General features: G+C 36.2%; 2 protein-coding genes across 4 annotated transcripts in view; both read left to right on the forward strand.

Moving 5' to 3' along the window:
- Positions 1-13,094, forward strand: part of plecb (plectin b) — a 70,668-nt gene extending 57,574 nt beyond the window's left edge. For all 3 annotated transcript variants that reach the window (XM_030158899.1, XM_030158900.1, XM_030158901.1), the window contains 3 exons: positions 3,310-10,300; positions 12,127-12,243; positions 12,393-13,094. In XM_030158899.1, the coding sequence (XP_030014759.1) occupies positions 3,310-9,465 (6,156 nt within the window). In that variant the 3' untranslated portion in view covers positions 9,466-10,300; positions 12,127-12,243; positions 12,393-13,094. The remainder of the gene's footprint in view (positions 1-3,309; positions 10,301-12,126; positions 12,244-12,392) is intronic.
- A 3,570-nt stretch (positions 13,095-16,664) lies between these two features.
- The window catches only part of LOC115435284 (uncharacterized), a 28,232-nt gene continuing 20,750 nt past the window's right edge, over positions 16,665-24,146 (forward strand). Inside the window, exons 1-3 of the mRNA XM_030157590.1 lie at positions 16,665-17,110; positions 18,210-18,253; positions 21,164-21,329. Of these exons, the coding sequence (XP_030013450.1) occupies positions 16,937-17,110; positions 18,210-18,253; positions 21,164-21,329 (384 nt within the window). The 5' untranslated portion in view covers positions 16,665-16,936. The remainder of the gene's footprint in view (positions 17,111-18,209; positions 18,254-21,163; positions 21,330-24,146) is intronic.

The raw sequence follows: 24,146 nt of genomic DNA on the forward strand, positions 1-24,146 counted from the left end.
TCCAGAGTACCGGAACTCTCAATGCACAAACAATTTACCCACCCCCCCACCCCCATCTGTGGACCCATACGTATCTCTGAATTCAGGTCTGCAGATGCACCTGTTCATCAGAATATTAGATTAGAAGTTGGACTTTACACTTTCTTTGATACATGTTCTAACTAATCTCATGCTAGTAAGAACAGCTAATGTTAGGCTAGCAGCCCACTAAAGTTAGCTTTGAACGCTGTAAGCTGTGCATTTCACTATTATGTTTGTCGACAGAACAGCCCCAATTCATACTTATCTGGCTAACGTTACATTCCCTACTGATTTAAGTTAGTGACAAAATAGTGTGCCAGCAAACTTTCCATGCTAAGAAAGCTAATATAGCTAGCCAAGCTCTGGCTCCGTTTCCTGTACAAGTGCTCCAAGCCTCTGAGAACATGCGATTTGTTCATGGAGATTAGTACGAGATTGGACAGATGGCAGTAGAGTTTGATAGAAATATCACCATTTAATCATTTCAATAGGTCGGTTAAAAGGATTGGATGGTGTTTTTTCAGTCCTGTCCATTCCACAGGTAACCTAAATTGTTTTGTTTTTGTATTAGAGCATTTAATTAATTGGTTGTAATTGGGCTGTGAAGGGGATTTTAAGCAATATAGTAAAAAATGCTCCAGGAAAATAATCTCCTACTCTACTTTTAAAGCGGCATGTGACTTTCATCACAAATTTTATCTTCAAATGTGTCCAACCCCAGTCATATCGTAATTATTAGCACAGGAAGACTAATGGAGTAGAGATAATTAGGATATGACTGGGGCTGGACACATTGGAAGGATAAATTATGATGAAAGTCACACGCTGCTTTAATCATTGGAAACACATTAAATGACTAAATATTTTAAAGTTTACACCTAATAGCTCCATTCATCACTTCAGCTTCACTTGTTCTAAAAACTTTACCAGCCTAGATGCAGTTGCTCATGTAGGATTGGACAGTAGCTGTTTAGGGCGGGGCTTAGCAAAGGTATGTCACAGAAAGACTTACGGAGTTATCGCATTAATGTCGCTAGTGAGTTTATTTCAGTCAGTTTGCAATACTTCAGTATCTGTCCACATTAACGTGTCCAGTTTTAGTCCACGGTAACCACGGTAACCAGCAGAGTTTGTGTAATATGATGTTTTGCGGCTGCTGAAGAATTACCTCTATTTTAGAGTTACATTAGTGTGTAAAAACTGGATTTATTTATTCTAAAACTCTAATGGGACAGATTGGACCAGCACTGTCTCAGTAATGAATGAAAACACTGCAGCTGTAATGGATCATAAAAAAAAATAAAAATAAAAAAAAAAATTCACTCAATGTAGATGTTGTTGAAATATTGTAATAATGTTCATTTAAATCAGATACAACACAGGTGTCAAACATGCGGCCCAGGGGCCAAATCCAGCCCACCAAAGGGTCCAATCCAGCCCGCAGGATGAATTTGTGAAATGCAAAAATTACACTGACGATATTAACAATCAGTGGTGTCAAACTCATTTTGATTCAGGTTCCATATAAAGACATATACAGTCCAATTACATTTCAGTGGGTCAGACCAGTAAAATATTGTCATAAAAACCTAAAATTACATGAAAATACTTACATTACCAAACTATACTTTTACAAAAACGTGAATAACCTGAACAAATATGAACAATGGAAATGTCTTAAGAAAAGTAAATTCAATTTTACCAATATTCAGCCTGTTACTAAATGTTTTGTGAGATTGTAATGCACATGTGTAAACGATAAACTGATAAACCAAGGCAGAATATTATTAAACTTAAATTTTTTTTTCTTAAGACAATTTAAATTGTTCATGTTATTCAGATTTTTAAGGAAACTTTGTAGATGTAAACCTGATCATAATAGAATTTTACTTTTTTACTGTTATTATTTTATTGGTCCGGCCCACTTGAGATCAAATTGGGCTGAATGTGGAACTGAACTAAAATGAGTTTGACACCCCTGAGATACAACAGCAAAAAGCCATCTCACACAACAATTCAAACTCGTGGTTCTAACTCATAAAGTCATTATTTGATCTTCTGAACAGATTATCCAGCCCTGGTCTCATTTCTTGCAGTTGGACCTCTATAAATGTTCCTTGTTTAAGTTATTCTTTAAGTTATTACTCCAAGTATGTTCGCCTGTCAATCAGACTTTCAAAACTTCAGTTTAGGGAATTCAATTTTATCTCTCAAAATTACAGAAACTCAAATATCGAAAATTTTATAAATTACACTAAAAAGGCCATGAATTGACTTTCAGTTTCCCATTTTACCCCGTCATGCTCACACATGACCCCTGACTTCTGCAGCTTTACTCCTTTGTCCAAATATGGTCTCTTCAGCACATCTTGAAGGCCAAATTAGAAGCTCGTGGCTTTAAAATGAAGCTCATACACAAACAGGTGCATAAACTGTCAATGGATCTAAAGAATCGTACTAAAGCTTTTTAAATGACCCCATACAAAAAAAAACTGTGGGAAATAACATGAATATATTATTGAATTTATCTAATTATGTTGTAGAAATACACATTATATTTAACTGGCAGGAACATTATTGGACACCAAGGGTTTATCTACCTTTGTTTCGTTAACTTCACTGCCGGTCAGTATCAGAGACCTTCATTGTACTTTAATGGACGTCAGTTTTTTAGTTTAGGAAATGTGATACGTGGCTAATGTGACTAAAAGTATAATATTTTACTTCTACTTCATCAGATTTTCATCAGCGATGGTGATGATCATTACAAATCCCATGATCCGACATCTCTTAACGACTACTATGTATTTTATTGTGTTGAATGACTGACCCCCATGATGTAAACTACATAGAGTGCATCTAAATCTCAATGCAAATGTTTTAGCATCAGTATTAGGGATTTACTACAGGTTGTAATTATTATTAGTTAATTTATCAAGAAAAATAAGTTCCTTATACATACCCTTGTTTTGCTCTGTGCAAAACTAGACATTATTATTGAATAAATAAGTAGATAAAGCTGACTAGACAATGTTGGCATAAAAAATAAACTATTATCACTCTAATAAACACAGTGGACGAGTAAAGAAAATAGTGCAAATATAAACAATATTCTTCTAACTACATAGAAACAGACACATAATTCATCAAAGGGTTTTCGTCATATGCATAAGCATAGTGCAATGTATAAATGATGTTGTTACAGTTAAAACCAAACAGAAAACACATCAATACATCATTATGAGACAATGAAGTTACTAATTTGATTTTTCTCTTTTTTTCTGTCAGATGGCTGATGCACAGCAGAAACAAATAGAGCATGAAAAGACAATGCTCCAGCAGACATTCCTGACAGAGAAGGAGATGCTGTTAAAGAAGGAGAAGCTCATTGAAGATGAGAAAAAGAAGCTGGAGAGTCAGTTCGAAGAGGAGGTCAAAAAGGCTAAAGCCCTGAAAGATGAACAAGAGCGTCAGAGGCAGCAAATGGAGGCGGAGAAGAAGAAACTCCAGGCTACGATGGACGCAGCCCTCAACAAGCAGAAAGAGGCCGAACAGGAGATGCTCAACAAGCAGAAGGAAATGCAGGAGCTGGAGAGGAAGAGGTTAGAGCAGGAGAGAGTTCTAGCAGAAGAGAATCAGAAACTCCGTGAGAAACTGCAACAGCTTGAGGAAGCTAAGAAAGAACAGCCTGAGATCATCCACGTAACCACAGTTCACACCACCCAGAAGGTCCTCAACGGTCAAAGTATAGATTCAGTCGATGGGATGGAAAAGAAACCGGATCCAATGGCCTTTGAAGGCATCAGAGAACAGGTTCCTGCAACCAGACTTCATGACCTCGGTCTTTTGCCCAAAAAGGACTTCGACAAGCTAAAAAATGGTCAAACCACTGTGCAAGAGCTTGGGGAGACTGAGAAGCTGAAGAAAATTCTCAAAGGAAAGAACGCCATTGCTGGTATTTTGAGCCCATCTAATCAAAAAATGTCAATCTATGAAGCATCAAAACAGAAGAAGATCACACCAGGCACAGCAATGATCCTGCTCGAAGCCCAGGCAGCCACTGGTTACATTTTGGATCCCATCAAGAACCAGAAACTGTCTGTGAATGAGGCCGTCAAAGAAGGCGTGATCGGCCCTGAGCTGCACAACAAAATGCTTTCAGCTGAGAGGGCGGTCACTGGCTACAAAGATCCATACACTGGAGGCAAGATATCAGTGTTTGAAGGTATGAAGAAGGGTCTGATTGAACACGATCAAGCCATCCGAATCCTTGAGGCTCAGCTTGCAACTGGTGGCATCGTTGATCCCATCAACAGCCACCGGGTCCCCAATGAAACCGCCTTCAAACAGGGACAGTACGATGCAGAGATGAGCAAAATCATAGAGAAGCCCACAGATGACACTAAGGGATATTTCGACCCGAGCACTCAGGAACCTTTGACATACTCTGAACTAATGTCAAGATGCAAAACTGACCCTGACACCGGCCTCCTACTCCTGCCAATCACAGATAAAGCTGCTCAGTGTTCAAGCATTTACACAGAAGAAGAGACCAAAGATGTCTTCAGCAAAACAACTGTGTCTGTACCATTTGGAAGGTTCAAGGGGAAGACTGTAACAATCTGGGAAATAATCAACTCTGAGTACTTTACTGAAGATCAGAAGAAAGATCTCCTTCGCCAGTACAAAACCGGCAAAATTACTATTGAAAAAATTATTAAGATTGTGATTACTGTTGCAGAGGAGAAAGAGAAGAAGAATGAAATCACCTTTGAAGGTCTGAGAGCACCAGTCCCAGCTACTGATCTCCTGGAATCCAAGGTCATTGATAAAGACCTTTACAACAAACTGCACAAGGGCAATAAGACAGTCAAAGAGGTGTCAGAGATGGAGCCGGTCCACAAAGCACTGAAGGGCTCCAACAACATTGCAGGAGTTTTAATCGAGTCGTCCAAAGAGCCAATGTCATTCTATCAAGCCATGAAGAAGGATATGATGAGGCCAGGACCTGCTTTGAATATGCTTGAAGCCCAAGCAGGAACAGGTTATGTTGTCGACCCCATTAACAATAAGAAGTACACTGTCGATGAAGCCGTCAAAGCAGGCATTGTCGGTCCGGAGCTGCATGAAAAACTTCTGTCTGCAGAGAGAGCTGTGACTGGTTACAGAGATCCTTACACTGGAAAGACTGTATCTCTGTTCCAGGCAATGAAGAAAGATCTAATACCAAAAGAACAAGGAATTCGACTGCTTGATGCTCAGCTGGCCACTGGTGGCATCATTGATCCAGTAAAGAGTCACCGTGTTCCTCATGATGTGGCCTGCAAGAGAAATTACTTTGATGATGAAATGAAGCAGCTCTTAAACAATCCCACCGATGAAACTAAATGCTTCTTCGACCCTAACATGAAAGAAAATGTCACCTATGCCCAGCTCCTCCCCAGATGTATAACTGATGACAAAACTGGCCTTCAGCTTCTGCCTCTTTCTGACGAAGCGATCAATGCTAAAGAAGAGCCAGCATTCACTGAGGCCCAGACAAAAGAGGCCATGACTCAGGCAACAGTGGAACTCAACTCTGGACCATTTAAGGGCAGGAAGATGACAATCTGGGAGATAATTAATTCCGAATATCTCACTGAAGCACAAAGGCAGGATCTCCTCAGACAGTTTATGTCTGGAAAGATCACAATCGAAAAGATAATCAAAATTGTCATTACAGTCGTTGATGAGAAGGAGGCCAAGAAGCAGGAACAGTCCAGCTTTAAGGGACTCAGAGCTCCTGTTCCAGCAAGTTCTCTTCATGACTCTAAAATCATTGACAAATCAACCTTTGACCTCCTGCAACAATGCAAAGTGACACCTAAACAAGTCAGTGAGAATCCCAGCATCAGTAAATACCTACAGGGCTCTGACAGCATCGCAGGCATTTACCTTGAGCCAACAAAAGAGAATATGAGCATTTATCAGGCAATGAAGAAGAAGCTCCTCAGACACAACACGGGTCTTGCACTCCTTGAGGCTCAGGCTGCCACTGGGTTCATTGTAGATCCAGTGAAGAACCAGTGCCTGTCAGTAGACGAAGCAGTGAAATCTGGACTTGTTGGCCCTGAACTCCATGAAAAACTCCTCTCTGCAGAAAAGGCTGTCACTGGATATAAAGATCCATTCACTGGCAGCAAAATCTCCCTTTTTGAAGCAATGCAGAAAGATCTGATTTTGAAGGAGCAAGCCTTGCCAATGCTAGAGGCACAGATGGTCAGTGGAGGAATCATTGACCCTGTGAACAGCCACCGTGTCCCAACTGATGTTGCATATCAGAAGAATATTTTCAGCAAAGAAACTGCCACTGCTCTGTCTGAACCATCTGATGATAACAAGGTGTTCTCAGACCCTGAATCTGATGAGAACGTGACCTACAGACAGCTGAAACAAAGGTGCCAAAGAGATCCTCAAACCGGCCTGTACATGCTGCCACTGTCCAAACCCCAGGCTCCAACAATTGTGGAGAAGACATACCTCTACACTGAAGAACAAACCCAGAGTGAACTGGCCAACACCCAGATTGACATTCCAATTGAGGGTCTTGCTGATAAATCAATGAACCTCTGGGATATAATGAACTCCAATTTGCTTCCAGAGCGGGAGAGGCAGAAGCTCCTGGATGAATACCGCTCTGGAAACATCACCAAAGAGCGTATGATAATCATTATCATCGAGATCATGGAACAGAGAGAGATCATCAGAAATGAGAATCCAATGTCATATCAGACAATTCGCAGGAGGATAACCATCGAGGAGCTGTACAATGCCCGCATCATTGACCTGGAGACGTACAACCTCCTTAAACAAGGGAAGAGGGACATCCGAGACATAATGGAGATGACCAGTGTGAAACAGTATCTCTACGGTACAGGCTGCGTAGCTGGAATCACAACTGACTCCACCTCCAAGATGAGCATTTACCAAGCAATGAAGCGAGATTTCATTAAACCTGAACTTGCCCTCAGCCTCCTGGAAGCACAAGCTGCTACAGGATTCATCATTGATCCTGTAAAGAATGAGTCACTCACTGTTGATGAAGCTGTCCGTAAGGGTGTGGTTGGTCCTGAGATCCATGATAAACTCCTGTCAGCTGAAAGAGCCGTTACAGGATACAAAGATCCATACAGTGGCAAAGTCATCTCTCTTTTCCAGGCCATGAAAAAGGATCTGGTTCCAGAGGATTATGCCCTTAAAATGTTGGAGGCACAAACTGCCACTGGAGGTATTATCGACCCTGAATTCCAGTTCCATCTTCCAGCAGATGTTGCAATGCAAAGAGGTTACATCAATAAGGAAACCAATGAGAGACTGAGCGATGATGTTAAAGGATTTGTTGATCCCGTCACTGAAGAGAAGCTGTCATATGCTCAGTTACTAAAGAGATGCAAGTTCGAGGGTGGGTTACGCCTCCTTTCTCTGGGAGACAAGAGGCTGATGTTCAAGGGTCTGAGGAAGCAGATTACCATGGAAGAGCTGATCCGCTCCCAAATCATTGACCAGCAGACTGTCACCGAACTGAATGAAGGTCTGTTGTCAGTAGAGGAGGTTAGCACTAGGCTGTCCAGGTACCTTGAAGGTACAAGCTGTATTGCTGGTGTCTTTTTAGAGTCTTCAAAAGAACGTCTGTCAATTTACCAGGCCATGAAGAAGAACATGATCAGGCCGGGCACAGCATTCGAACTCCTGGAGGCTCAAGCAGCCACGGGTTATGTCATCGATCCGATCAAAAACCTCAAACTGACTGTCAACGAAGCAGTGAGGATGGGAATCGTTGGCCCAGAATTCAAAGACAAGCTTCTGTCTGCTGAGCGAGCAGTGACAGGTTACAGAGATCCTTACTCAGGAAAGACCATCTCCCTGTTCCAAGCCATGAAGAAAGGGCTCATTCTGAAAGATCATGGCATCCGTCTGCTGGAAGCCCAGATCGCCACAGGAGGTATCATCGATCCAGAGGAAAGTCACCGTCTGCCAGTTGAAGTCGCCTACAAACGTGGCTTCTTTGATGAGGAAATGAATGAGATCCTGACTGACCCATCTGATGACACTAAAGGGTTCTTTGATCCCAACACTGAGGAGAACCTGACATACCTCCAGCTCATGGAGAGATGCATCACTGACCCTGACACTGGCCTGGTCCTGCTGCTACTGAAAGAGAAAAAGCGCGAAAGAAAGACATCGTCTAAATCTTCTGTTCGCAAACGCAGAGTTGTCATCGTAGACCCAGAGACAGGAAAGGAAATGACTGTGTACGAGGCCTACAGGAAGGGACTCATTGACCACCAGACCTACCTGGAACTGGCTGAGCAGGAGTGTGAATGGGAGGAAATCACCATGACCTCCTCTGACGGTACTGTCAAATCTATAATCATCGACAGAAGGTCAGGACGGCAGTATGACGTCGACGACGCTCTCTCACGTGGCCTCATCGACCAGAATGCTCTGGATACGTACAGATCTGGAAACCTGTCCATCACTGAATTCGCTGACATGCTATCTGGAAACATGGGAGGCTTCCGTTCCCGATCATCCTCCTTTGGTTCCACCACTGGTTCCACCTCCTCCTATCCCATGAGCCCCATCCCATCCATCAAACCTCCTGCAGTCATATGGAACGACCCGTCAGAGGTGACCTGCCCCATCGCTGGAATACTGGACATAGACACTCTGGAAAAGGTGTCAATCACCGAGGCCATGCACAGAAACCTGGTGGACAACATCACCGGACAAAGACTCCTGGAAGCCCAAGCCTGCACCGGTGGAATAATTGACCCCTCAAGCGGGGAGAGATTCTCAGTCGCTGAAGCAACAGAAAAGGGTCTCGTGGATAAAATCATGGTTGATCGTTTGAACCTGGCTCAGAAAGCTTACAATGGATTTGAAGACCCCAGAACTAAAGTCAAAATGTCTGCATCCCAGGCTCTGAAGAAGGGTTGGCTGTATTATGAAGCAGGCCAGCGCTTCCTTGAGGTCCAGTATCTGACCGGTGGACTCATCGAACCTGACATCGAGGGTCGAGTAACACTAGATGAATCCATCAGGAAGGGCACGATCGACGCCCGAACAGCCCAGAAACTTAGGGATGTCAGCGCTTACTCCAAATATCTAACATGTCCAAAAACCAAGCTCAAAATCTCCTTCAAAGACGCCATGGACAGAAGCATGATCGAGGAAGGATCCAGCCTCAGGCTCCTGGAGGCGTCGTCACAGTCCAGCAAAGGCCTGTACAGCCCCTACAATGTCAGCGGGTCCGGGTCAGCCTACGGTTCCCGGAGCGGGTCCAGGACCGGATCCAGATCAGGTTCGAGGAGGGGCAGCTTCGACGCCGGCACCGGCTTCAGCATGAACTTCTCCTCGTCCTCCTTCACCTCATCTTCAACCAGCTACAGCCGTCGATTCTGATCAGACCTTTTTCTGTCTTTAACATGATGAAAAAACAAACAAAAAAAAAAAAACAGCCCAAATATTAAACGTTAAACCCAACATTTACTAATGCACTTTACAGCTGCATTTCTAACAGGAAACAGAGTTACAGTAACTAAAACCGTATAATTTATTTATTCTACCCAGCATGTGTCACAGTAGAAAAGACATAGAATATTGCATTTTTCATATTTATCAGATGTCGAAACATGTGCCTCATAAACTGAGACAAAACCAAGAATTTGCTATTCTTTTATAAGAGAAAAAGCATGAATTTTCTGCAGTTTTATAAGTAATAGTTTCCATTTTACACCTGTTAAAGAGTTCTGAAACTAATATATACTATATATAAAATGTCCAAGAAATTTGTAGTATTCCTCTCCTCCTTTACAATATCAGTTCTATTTTTTATCTTTTTTGACATAACTACTTGAGATACTGTACATCAACATAGTTTTAATGTTTTAACAGATTTTCCGATACATAGATGCCTTCAACTCTCTGAATGTTTGTATAGATTCTGGACAGATTCTGTCGATGCTGATGTTAGATGTTTCCTGGATAAACGACAAAATGAGACACTAAGGATTAAAAAAAAACACTGAAACAAGAATTAAAATGGAACCTAGTTTTCTGTATTTTCATGATGTGCCTGTTTATATTCAGTGGACTTTTGCATCTTTTGGTTTGGTTACACCGTCGGTTCACACACTCCCGACTTTCACCTTCAACCAAGTGTTCCTGATAAAACCCAAGATGGTGTCGGAGTCCATGCTGCTCCGTTACAGACCTGCCTCCTGTTATTTTAGTTCTTGTAAGTTCAAAGTTTTCTTTTTGTTTTATTTTAACCCTTTGAAACTGTTTGTGTCATATTTGCTACACCAGGTTCTGAGACTTTTATTTTATCAACAAGATCAATACTTTCTTTAAAAACTTGTTGTATGTGACCTGATATGTGTTTTCTGCCCCCTGGTGGATTATCAACCCACTGCAGCCGTTGGAAAGGCTTTTTTTTTTTTTTCCTTTTCAGTGTGGCCGCTAACATTAAATCATCCAACATACATTTAATTTCCAAAAGTTACAAGAAGAGCATTTATATTGTTATTGGGTTGTAAAATATTTTCATTATGGTGCCATTCAAGGGAAATGAAAAGGCCCTAACAGGTTTTATGTTAAAAAAACACAACAAAACTACAAAATGTTTTTTTTTTTGTTTTGTTTTGTTTTTTTTAGCTGTCTTTATTGGAAGCAATTTCACAGGCAGCAGTATGACAGTGCATTTTTCTTTTTATCCCTCCGACCATCCCACCCTACCCGAAAGAAGACAATTTTTAATGTAAATCCAATTACATGTGATCAGTACAGAATAGATACAACAGTTGACTAATTAAGAAAAATAAGTAGCTAAAATAACACAGAAAGAAAAATAACAATAATAACAAAATTAAAAAAAAAACAGGGAAAAAAAAGAAAGAAAAATATATATTTTCAAAATGTTACTGGTAAAATGTATTTTTGTATCCAAATTTAACATTGTGAGTAAAAACTTGCCAAAAATGCCCAATGTATCAAATGTGATACGAAAAATATATCATAAACAAAATTATACAGTATTTTTTTATTAATTAAAATATTATTAAAAGGCCTAATAAACATTTCAATTCCTAAAACTTAGAATGTTGTGGCTAGTTTTTGTGGGCCAGGTTTTTCAGGGTTAATCGTATTTTTGTTCCTTTTTTTGTTTGTTTGTTTGTTTTTATTAACTAGCTAAAAGTAGTTAAAACTAGCTAAGATTAAATAGAAGGAGAAAAGATTTAAATAATAAAAAAATGTTTAAATAAAGGGAAAAAGAAAGAAAGAAAGGAAAAACAGAAAGATATCTATTTTCAAAATGTTTGTGGTAAAAAAAAAATTTTTGTATCTAAATTTAACGTGAGCAAAAAGTTGCCAAAAACACCCAATGTATCGAATGTGATATGAAAAATATATCATAAACAAAATGATACGGCATTTTTTTTTTATTATTATTATGTTAAAAGGCCTAATAAACATTTCAGTTCCTAAAAATCTGAATGCTGTTAGTTTTAGTGGGTGAGGTTTTTCTGGGTTAATCGTATCTTTGTTCGTTTTATTATTATTATTACTATTATTATTATTATTATTATTATTATTATTATTATTAATAATAATAATAATAATAATAACAACAAGCTAAATATAATAGAAAGAAAAAATAAAAATAATAAAAAATGAAAAAAAGAAAGATATATTTTCAAAATGTTCGTGGTAAAGTGTTTTTTTTAATCTAAATTTAACGTTGTGAGCTAAAAGTCACCAAAGATGCCCAATGTATCGAATGTGATACGAAAAATATATCATAAACAAAATGATACAGCAATTTTTTATTATTATTATTATTATTATTATTATTATTATTATTATTATTATTATTATTATTAATATTATGTTAAAAGGCCTAATAAACATTTCAATTCCTAAAAATTAGAATGTTGTGGTTAGTTTGAATGGGTCAGGTTTTTCAGGGTTAACCGTATCTTTGTTGTTTCTTTGTGGCTGACTCCTCTTCTGGTCTAAACTCTGTAACGTTCACTGACCATTGCTTCTTCTCGTTGTTTCCAGTCGTCGCAGTCTTTCAGAATCCAGACGTTAAGGACAGACTCTGAAGCCACCGGCGCTCCCCACCCTCTGGACGTGGATGCGTTTGCGGGTCCTCGTCGTCCAAACGCAGTCGCTCAGGTACGACCTTTGACCCGTTCGTCCTCAGATCGCACATCCCGCTTCGTCCAGACTTATTTTGGCAGTTTTCGTTTCATTTCTTTCTTTCCGTCACTGCATTGTATGATTTCTTTTCCTTTTCATTCATAGTGGTTTTCTTTCGTTTCTAGATCTGTCCTTTGTTCCGTTGCTCGTCATATTTGAGGAGATTCAGGCTGAGGCCGAGGCGCCATCTTGGGAAACATCTAGAAACACTTTACATCAATGTTTTTCATACATTATTCACAGGATTTACTTCATTTATCTGATGTTCCAACTCCACCAAAGTCCTGGAGTCCACTGAGTATATTTGATGGTGTTTTTATTGTAAACGGATCCAAACCAAAGTGCTCATAAATAGACATATCTGATGCATCACCATCCTGCTTGAATGTATGTATTATATCGAATAAAACCATTTCATTAGACTTTTAACACATTTTACTTTAATGAACCCAAACCCGCTTGAAGCTTTATGTTCTCCATTATGTCTGTTTTGCATCTCTAGTGTTTTACTTCTGTAAATCTTTTTATTTTGTTCATGTTTTCATAATGTTTTTTTTTTTTTTTTTTGATATATTCTGAATTTTGCTTTGCATGTTTTACTAACGTTCCGATTACAAAGGATATTTGGGAAAACAGTGTAAAATAAAGACAAGTGCCTTTGGAAAAATGTGCTGTTTAGCAGATTAGAAAAATATATGAAATCACAAACTAACTGGTTGGTTTTGCTTGAGGTTCAGATTGAGGTTTAAAGATACTGTATGGTGAGGTGGTTCTGTTTTTGTTCTGAACATAACACTATATTGTAAATAAATATACTCTGAAGAGAACCTGTTGTGTTTGATACGTGGAAACCAGTGGATGAACAACTGTTTTAGTGAAGTTGCAGAAGCACAAATCAAAACTAGAAGCTCTGATCAGGATTTAAATGACTGTTTTTAATCGTCCTGTGGTTAAAAAAAAAAAAAAAACATTGTGGAAAGTTGACATTATTTATATATTATTATGTTATTATGTTGCTGGTCCAGTCCACTTCAGACCAAATTTGGCTGAATGTATAACCTGAAAAAAATGAGTTTAACACCCCTGTTACACTGAAAAAAAAAAATCAAAATCTGACCAAGTGTATTTTTCTCATTTCTAGTCCAAATATCTCATCACACTTAAAATCAGACAGAATCACCTAAAGAGGAACTTTTCAGTGAGTTATAAGAACTGATTTATAGACAATAGATCTGGAAAATCTGATTTCAAGAAATCTTACCAAGATAATTTTCACTTGTTCTATTGGCAGATTTTTTTGCTTTAATTAAGCAAAAAAAAAAAATTAGCAGTTAATTGAATTAGCAGAAAAAAAAATCTGTAATTAAGCAAATAAAAAAAAAACTTGAATTAAGCAGAAAAAAAACTTGAATTAAGCAAAAAAACAAAACAAAACTGGAATTAAACAAATAAAAAAGCTGGAATTTAGCAAAAACAAAACAAAAAAAAAGTTAAATTAAGCAAAAAAAAAAATCTTAAATCAAGCAAAAAAAATCTTGAATTAAAACAATCTTGAATTAAGCAAAAAAAAAAAAATCTTAAATTAAGGAAAAAAAATCTTGAATTAAGCAAAAAAAAAAAAAAAAAAAAAAACTTGAATTATGCAAAAGAAAAAAAAATCTTGAGTTAAGCAAAAAAATCTTAAATTAAGCAAAAATAAATAAATAAATAAATAAATAAATCTTGAATTAAGCAAAAAAAAAAAAAAATTGAATTATGCAACAAAAATCTGCCAGTGGAACAAGTGGAAATTGGTAACATTTGTTGAAATCACATTTTCCAGATCTATTGTCTATAAATCACTTCTTATATTTCTTATATTTATTCATTATTTCAGTGATTTTGTCTGATTTTAAGTGTGATGAGATATTTGGACAGGGTTTGGTTCCTAGTGGACAATAACACTAAAATGTCCACATGGGGGCGGTGTCAGACTGCTCTGGACTTGAATCAATAGAAAATCAAAAGGTGAAGAAGGTGAAACCTGAGGCTGGAAAACCAAAGCCCTGCTGATGTTCTAACTCCAGAACAGACTGTGGTGGAAGCAGACTGGACCTGAGCTTCTACAGGTCAGTGTTTCTCACTTTAACTGTGGGTTATTGTAGGTTTTGTTCATTTATGATGCACTGGATTATTTCAGTTTTTCTAAAATGAACCACAGTGTAAAGCAGGGGGGTCAAACATGTGGTCCGTGGGCTAAAACCAGCCCACTAAAGGTTCCAATCCTGCCCATGGGATACATTTACAAAGTACAAACCTTAGACTGAAGATATTAACGTTCAAAGGTGTTCAACTGATTTTATTTCAGGGACCACATTCAGACTAAGTGTAACTTCAAGTGAAATAATATCCTATTTACCGATTGTATAATGACGCCAAATTTTCTTCTTGGTTTAATTTGACAAAAATATGACGTTACGTCTGTAAATAATGACAACTTCAGATTTTTCTTTGTTTAGTGCAAAAAATAACATTACATTATGAAAATATTTACTCTAACAATAAAATTGTGAATAATCTAAACAAATACGAACAACCTGAAATGTGTAAAGAAAATAAAGTGCAATTTTAATTATATTCTGCCTGTTTTTAAATGTTTTGTTCATTTACAGACCTGATCCATAATGCACATGTAGAAGTAAGTCCAGGCATAATAATGTTAAAATTGCACTATTTTTCTTGACATATTACATTTTTTAAAACTTTATTCTCATCTTTTTTGTTTGGTATGACAAAGTATTAGGGCCACATAAGAGTATAAAACACTTGTTACTATGAGAATAAAGTTGTAAAATATCAAGATAAAACCTGTAGTTTTATGAGAATAAAGTCGGCTACAAAAAGAGTCATAATTTTACAAGAATGAAGTCATAGTTTTAAAATAACTCATAATTTAACAAAATAATGTCGAACTTTTATTAGATTAAAGTCGTCATATTTCGAAAATAAAGCCATAATTTTATGAGAATAGCGTCGTAGTTTAAAAACAGGCGGAAAACATATCATAATTGCAACTGGAACATTCTGTGAGGTTCTACTTTCATTTGGGGTTTATGCACAAAGGCCAAATACTGAGCCTATTAGCCCCGCCCACCAAACGCTGAGCCTGTTAGCCCCGCCTACCAAATACAGAGTCTATTAGCCCCGCCCACCATTAGCATTAGTCATCTGCTCCAACAGAAGTGAAAGCTGATGTTCCACTTGTTGTGTTCGCTGTAACTGGAAACTCTGTCATTAACAAGGGTTAAGGCTTATGCTTTATAAATTAGGACTTTTTATCGCACTATTGAGAATTTATTTTCAAAATATGCCGACTTTCATCTCATTAAAGTACGACATTATTTTCATTAAATTATGAGGTTTTTTTTAAAGTACGACTTCATTCTCACAATATTTTGACTTTATTCTTGAAATATTATGACTTTAATAAAAGTATGACATTATTTTCATTAAATATTGAGTTGTTTTTTTTTTTAACTATGGCTTTATTCTCATAATATTTTGGCTTTATTGCCAAAATATTACGACTTACGACATTATTTTTGTTAAATTATGAGTTTTTTTAAAAGTACAACTTTATTCTTATAATATTTTGGCTTTATTCCCGAAATATTACAACTTTAATAATAAAGTATGACATTGTTTTTGTTAAGTTATGAGTTTTTTTTTTTAAAGTACAACTTTATTCTCATAATATTTAGTCTTTATTCTTGAAATATTGCAATTTAATAAAAGTACGACATTATTTTCGTAAATTATGATTTTTTTTTTTTTTTAAAGAATGACTATTCTCATAATATTTTGTCTTTATTCTTGAAATATTATGACTTTATTCTGGTAAAATTATGACTCTTTTTGTATTTGACTTTATTCTCATATAATTACAGGTTTTTTTCTCAATATTTTATGACTTTATTCTCGTAGTGATTAGTGTTTTCATTTTCTTATGTGGCCCTAATACACTGTCGTAGTTTGGATATTTTGTAAATGTAAATATTTTCATAATTTGATGTTATTTTTTTTGGCATTAAAACACAGACACGTGTGCAGTTATCATTCTTTGGAGGCTTTTCTGTTATTATTTGATCGGTTCGACTCACTGGAGATCTCTTTTTTTTTTTTTTTAACACATATCTTTATTAAGGTTTTAACACATTACATATATTTTCTGACATGAATTGATAATATTGTGTGTAGAGCTGAAACGATTAATCGATTAGGTGCTTGAAGCGAATGCAAAAATTCATGATTCAATTAATCGACTCGAACTGATTGAAGGGAAATATTCTTTTGCAGTTTTCCTGAATTGAAGCTTCTTTGTGCGTCACAATAAGCGTCCCTGTGAAACACAACAGTGGAACCGATGTTTAACAGCAGAGAAATGAAGGAAACAAAGCTTTGATTCAGGAGAATTGTGGTTGAATGATTTTGGTTTGGCTCACTTTGAGTCGATTAATCGGTTGCAGCTCTAATTGTGTGGGTCTTCCTTGAACATAAATCCCCAACACTGGAGTTCATATTGGTCTGAATGTGGAACCTGAAAGAATGGGTTCGACTCCTGTGGTCAGAGGTTTCTGGGCCGAGTCCAACCAGTCCAATGAAAGCTAACTGTTGTGAAGGTTAGCGCCCCATGCTACATCCATCCATAATCTGCTCTGTTTGTCAACACCAGCCGCTGGGTTTGATGGAAGAGCCTGTCAACACCAGTAATACCTCCCAGAATTCCTCGCTCAGCTCCCTGGACTACTCTGAGCTCACGCTGTCGCTTCCAGCCATCCCACCATCAGAGCCCAGAGGCACAAAAGTGAGTGTTTCAGTCAACGGAGTGGGTTTATGAAGCTGCACATGTTTCCCATCACTGGTCTGGGATCAGTTTGTGTCAGATTCAGATTCTGTATTTGTCATTTAAACATTAGATGAACAGCAAAAACTAAATTGCATTGTATCTGTGTCAATAAAACACATGATAAAACACTGATAAACAGCAGAAACAGATATGTAAATATTCATAAACGGGTTTTTCCATGAAACTGGGTTTATTTTAGTATCTGTCACTTTTCCATCTTTTTAGACCCAATAATAAAAGGTAAATGTAGACATATTTACCCCCAGGATGGACCTAATGATGACCTCAGAGAAATGCAAAACAATTATCCCTTTGGTCTGAGCCATCCCATAATTAATGAATTTTTAATCAAATATTGGGTCCAAAAATAGGACCCAAATATGGACATTAAATCTCCTTAGATGTCAGTGCATTAGAAGTGTAAACATAAAGTAACATTATTTAATTAAACAGTGTTAAATAATAACAAATAAAATATAAACAAAAAAGAAAAACAAAAATATACCTCCACAATATCTGCATTTGAATAAATACCTAAAAATATTGATTCAGTAGTTTTTAATATCAATATAGTATCATGAAATTAAATATTGCAATATATTGCAGAACTGATGTTTTCTTACACCCCTACACAAGACATAAAAAAAAAAGAGTAGTGTGTAATGTTCGTGTCCTTTTGAACGTGTTACATGCAGATCTTTGTATTTAAAAAAAATTTAAAAATGTGCTTTATCTGAAAAATAGTTCCTCTTTTATCTCAGTAAGTATTTATTTTTTAAAATAGACCCAAAGTGTTTCCAAACCTGCTTCATAACAGTCGTCTACATCTGGTTTGAATTTTTAGCCCCATGTCCTGTTTTTAGGACCAGTGTCAGAGAAGAACCCATACATATATATATATATACTGTATATAAAATGCACATACCAGGTCTGTGTTGCCTTTTATTTTATGTCGCTGTATTGAACTGAGTTTGGTACAAATATTGCTCATTGTCTCTGAGATCCATTTAGTAATTTGTATTTTTCTTAGTTGTTTGTTTGTTTGTGTTTCTTACAGGATAAAGGATCAGAGACACCTGGATCACATGACCTCAGATCAGGGTAAACTGAGACTCTTGGGATGTTTTTGTATCAAGAAAAAGAGGAAAATCTAAAGTTCAGAATCAGAACATCCAGAATCAGACTGTAACACAATGTAAATCTGATACAAGAGTTGGATTTTATAACCATTTACACACATTAACCCTTAAAGACCCAAACGTCCACCTTTAACCTAAACCATCTACTGATCTAAACTGTTTAATTCCTGTTGATCCAATAATCCTATCAATACATGGAAATAATTGGTGTAGATTGCAGTTCTTAATCTTTTCATGGTCATCAGATATGACTCATTTGGACGTTCAGAGGCTCCGTAGTGACCATGGAAACACCGTCATCTTCTACAACATTGATTGAGATCAATGACGGTGGAGAAAATGAACAAAAATGAATTAACTAAAAACCCTACAAATTAAATAATATGAAAAAAATGGGCAAAGAAAATTTACTAAAACATTTTTTTAAAAAGTATAAGACAAGCAGCAAAAAAGAAGAGGCAAGTAATTCATAAAATGAACAGAACTTAATTGGAAAAAGCACAAAATAATTTGGAATATTAACAAAATAAGCCACAAACTGAACAAAATTGAAAAAAAAAAAGAAATAAATAAAATGGGCAACAAAACATCATTTCTACAACATTGATTCACCAGTAAAACCCATGGAGTTGGATCAATAACAGTCGATAAAATGGGAAAAAATGAATATAAATGAATAAAAAAAAACCTACAAATGAAATAATATGGAAAAAATAAGCAAAGAAAATTGACTAAAATAAAGAAAAAAAGAAAAAAATAAGACAAGCAGCAAAAAGTGGCAAAGTGAACGGAAATTAATAAGAAATCAACAAAATAGTGTTTAATATTACAAAATAAGCCACAAACTGAACAAAATTGAAGAAAAAAGAATAAAATGGGCAACAACCCATGAAGGTTGATCAATGACAATAATATTCCTCAACTTTAATCAGAGCTTTAATGAACATCAACATGATCAGTGAATTAAATATAGGAAAATACATGATTTACACAGAAAAAAACAACAAATAAAGACAATAATCTTAAAATAAATGGTGGAAAAAGTCCTTTGGGAACTGTCCAAAAGTACCACTGGGTCTTTATGGGTTAAAAATTAACGACTTGTTTCCAATGTGTCAGAGTCATTAGATTCTGGGAAACGTCTGATTATTTGGGTCGAACATGCATAGAACCAGATTAAACAGGAGTCACAGAGTTCAGCCAACAGACGGTTCATGGTGACAGTTGGTGGATTGTGAAGTGGAACGTCTGAATTCAACCACACAAAAACACAAAACCACGGAGGAGGCATGAGTCGTAACGGAACACCGAGTAAAAGTGAGTGATCCATAGAAACAGGATGAGTCCAGTTCCAGTTCAGAGCAGAACATGGACTAATGAGACGCCCAGGAGGGTCCGGTTCTGTTGACTGGACAGGATCAGGAGGGTCCGGTTCTGTGTACTAAACAGAATCAGGAGGGTGCGGTTCTGTTGACTGGACAGGATCAGGAGGGTCCGGTTCTGTGTACTAAACAGGATCAGGAGGGTGCGGTTCTGTTGACTGGACAGGATCAGGAGGGTCCGGTTCTGTTGACTGGACAGGATCAGCTGTTTCTGCTCATGGGGAAAACCACCACTGGACCCTCTAATACGAGGGGGGGGTATCTGAACTGGACCGGATCAGTACAATAATAACATAATAACCTATAAATAAGGACAACCATGAATGTTTATCTTTGTTTTAGTGAAAAAAAACAGAACATTAAACTATGAAAATATTTATATTTACAAACAATCCAAACAAAAAAACATGTAAATAACCTGAAAAAAAAAGACATTTCTGTAGATAAATTAGTGTAATTTTAATACTATTATGCCTCATCTTCATTTATTATCATTTATTCATGTACAGTATAGATCTACAAAGGCATCAAACCTGTAGTATCAGAATGTTGTTAAAACTGCACTTAATTTTCTTTGATATTTCAGGTTCATATTTGTTCAGGTTATTCACATTTTATTGTTAGAGGACAGTTTGTCAATAATATTTTCATAATTTAATGGGGGGGGGGGGTTGTACTAAAATAAAGAGGAAAAAATTAGATTTTTTTTATTTGTATTTGTTTTCACAAGAAGACAATTTGGAGTCATTTTCTGTCAGCTATTATTTTAGATTAGATTAAATCAGATTACATTACATTAGACTATATTATTTTATATTATATTAGAATAGATTATTTTAGATTAGATTAGATTATTTTAGATTAGATTAGATTAGATTAGATTATTTTAGATTAGATTAGATTAGATTATTTTAGATTAGGTTATTTTAGATTAGATTAGATTAGATTATTTTAGATTAGATTAGGCTAGGTTAGGTTATTTTAGATTAGATTAGAATAGATTAGATTATTTTAGATTAGGTTATTTTAGATTAGATTAGGCTAGGTTAGGTTATTTTAGATTAGATTAGATTAGATTAGATTAGATTAGAGCACAAACACTGAATATTCACACGAGAAACCCCAGAAGAAAAAAAACCTTATTTATAAAAAAAACAGTAGTGAAAAAATTGCCATTGCACATTTGGAAAGTACCAGAAACAAGTGGTAAAGTAGTAGTAGTAGCAGTAATAATAATAATAATAATAATCATCATCATCATCATCATCATATGGTCATATGGTCCCAGAGAGGGTTCCCTTTAGATCCTAACTGGGCTCTATGTGACCCCTGAACGTGTTTCACCCCCTTAACCGTCAGTATCTTCAGTGTAATTTTTGTACTCTATAAATTCATCCTGCGGGCCACAGTGGAACCTTAGGCGGTCCGGTTCTGGCCCGCGGGCCGCATGTTTGACCCCCAAGGTCTAATATGGTCTGTTTGTGATCCAGGAAGGACATGGAGGAGCTGAGCCAATGGCAGAGGGAGTTCAGAGGTCAGATCCAAGCGCTGAGGGAGTGGCTGACAACCATGGAGATGAAGCTTCCTCCTGCTCCTCCTGCTCCTCCAGATCCTCCTCCTGCTGCTGCTGCTCCTCCTCCTCCTCTGGACCCCAGGGTCAGTGTTTCAAACCTGTCAGTCCACACTTTATTTCACCACAGCTTTATTTTTATGTATGTTTTGGTCAGTCATCATCCTCATGTCATGCACTGTCACACACAAACAGAATTAAAATAATCCTGAAGTTTTCCAAGACGATAAAAACGTGCAAAAATATGTCACTTTGCACCACAGACTTGTCAAAATCTGGATATACATGAAGAAGAATAGAAGAAAGTATAACAAAAAGAATATACGGATATGAAAGTGGTATAAGAGTATTACAATACAAGATAAAAGCAAGGGAATCAAAAACTATAAACACTGAAAAAGAATAAAACAGACTGAATAGAAGCTTTATTCAACATAATGTAGCTTTAAAATCCAGATATGCAGACATTAAAACGGTTGGTAAATAAAATACATCTTTATTAGTTCAACAATGAGGAAATGTCCAGTGTTAATGCAGCAAAAAAATAGAAAAATATTAACAGTTAAGAGTGACAAAAATAAAAATGGTAAGAAAAAAAGATGAGAGTAAGAGAATTAAGTCATAAAAATGTGAAAATCTGTGAGTTTTATCCATTTTATCCATAAAATGAACAAAAAGGAATAAAAAAAAACCCTACAAAATAATAAACAAAGTGAAAAAATTTTACATTAAGCAAAAAATTACCCAAAGTAAAAAAAAGAGAATCAAATAAGCAACAAAATGAACAAAAAGAGAAAAAGTAATAAGTAAAGTGAGCAAAAATGAATAATTAATAAACAAAATAATAAGTAACATGAACAAAATAAGCCACAAATGGAACAAAATTGAAGAAAAAATTTAAGAAAATGAACAAAAACAAGTATTAACAGGCATTGATTCACTAGTATAACCCATGGAGCTGAATCAATGAACAAAATGAATTAAAAAAAAAAAACTACAAAATAATAAATAATGTGGAAAAAATATGGAAAAGAATGATGAAAAATAATAAAATAAGCAATAAAATGAACGAAAACAGCCAAAATGATCAATAAAATGTACAAAAATGATTAAAAAAAATTACAAACTGATAAATAATGTGAGAAAAAATAAGATAAAAAAATTACTAAAATGAAGAAATAAAAAGAAAATAAGAAAATGAACAAAACCAGCCAAATTGATCAATAAAATTAACAAAAATTAATAAGAAGTCAACAAAATAATAAGTAACATGAACAAAATAAGCCACAAATGGAAGAAAAATATGAAGAAAAAAAAAAAAAAAGCAAAATACCATAAGTAGAAGCTGTATAGAACATATGGAATACAATAGGAGGAGGAGACTGATGCATGATGGGAGTAAATGAATAAAAAATTGGAGGTTAATTAAACTTAACACAGAATGACAGTGAAAACCCAGTAGAGTCCTGGTGGAGGTTGGACCTGGTACCGAGGTGGTCCTCATCCACTCAGGCAGGGGCTGTTCTTCAGGCCACAGGGGGACGGGGGGGGGGGGGGGGGGGGGGTTCCATTGTGGCCGGTCTGCTGAAGTGCTCACCACGGAGGCCCTCTGCACACATGAACGAACACAGTGAAAGGATGTTAGAATCAGATGGGAGGAAGAGGCAAGAGGGCAGAAAAAAGAAAAAAGAAAAGCCGGATCCGTATTTAGATCTGGAAACAGAGGTATTTACTGGAAACAACTGTAGACAGCGGAATTTACACAGAGATGGATCCGATTTAGACACACAAATAACAGTAAAGATGAATTATTTGATTTAATTTGATGAGTTTAACCTTTTAAAACCCAAACATCCACCAAAGACCATAAACCACAGGTGTCAAACATGTGGCCCGGGGGCCAAATCTGGCCCGCCAAAGGGTCTAATCTGGCCCTCGGGACGAATTTGTGAAATGCAAAAATTACACTAAAATATTAACAATCCTTTCAGTTCAGGTTCCACATTCAGACCAATTCAATCTCAAGTGGGCAGGACCAGTAAAATATAATCATAATAACATATAAATAATGACAACTTCAAATGTTTCTCTTTGTAAATGTAAATATTTTCATGTATTTACACTAAAACAAAGTATAATTTTGCAAAAAATGGGAATAACCTGACATGTCTTAAGAGAAGTAAGTACAATTTTAACAATACTGTGTCTGTTACTCAATGTTTTGTGTGTATTTGTAGATCCACTGTGATCTGTAGTTATAATGTACATGTGGAAATGATAAACTGAGGCAGAATATTGTTAAAATTAAACTTATTTTTTCAGTTTGTTCAAGTTATTCACATCTTTTGAAAGGATAGTTTGTAGATGTAAACCTTTTCATAACGTAAATTAACGATTTTCGCTCTAAAACATAGAGAAAAGTTTGGAGTTGTCATTATTTATAGGTTATTAAGTCATTATATTACTGGTCTGGCCCGCTTGAGATCAAATTGGGCTAAATATGGCCCCGAACCAAAATGAGTTTGACACCCCTGCCATAAACCATTGACTGATCTAAACTGTTTAATGCCTGTTGATCCACTAAAACTATCAATACATGTCAATAATTGGTGTAAAATACAACAAATATAAGCTGAAATTGAACTAAACTGTATAATATCTGAATAATTCGGGATTTACTTTGTTAGAAGGCTTGAAAACGTTAAAATCAGTGCCATATTTAAATTTTTTTTCATAACATGTCTTCATTTCACAAATATTAACCTTTCATTTAGCATCAGATATTCAGCAGTTAAAGAAATAAAATAAATGATCATCCACCTTAAACCTAAACCATCTACTGATCTAAACTGTTTAATCCCTGTTGATCCATTAATCCTATCAATACATGGAAATAAATGAGG

Source organism: Sphaeramia orbicularis, chromosome 16 (assembly GCF_902148855.1).
Source record: "Sphaeramia orbicularis chromosome 16, fSphaOr1.1, whole genome shotgun sequence".
Classification (NCBI taxonomy): domain Eukaryota; kingdom Metazoa; phylum Chordata; class Actinopteri; order Kurtiformes; family Apogonidae; genus Sphaeramia; species Sphaeramia orbicularis.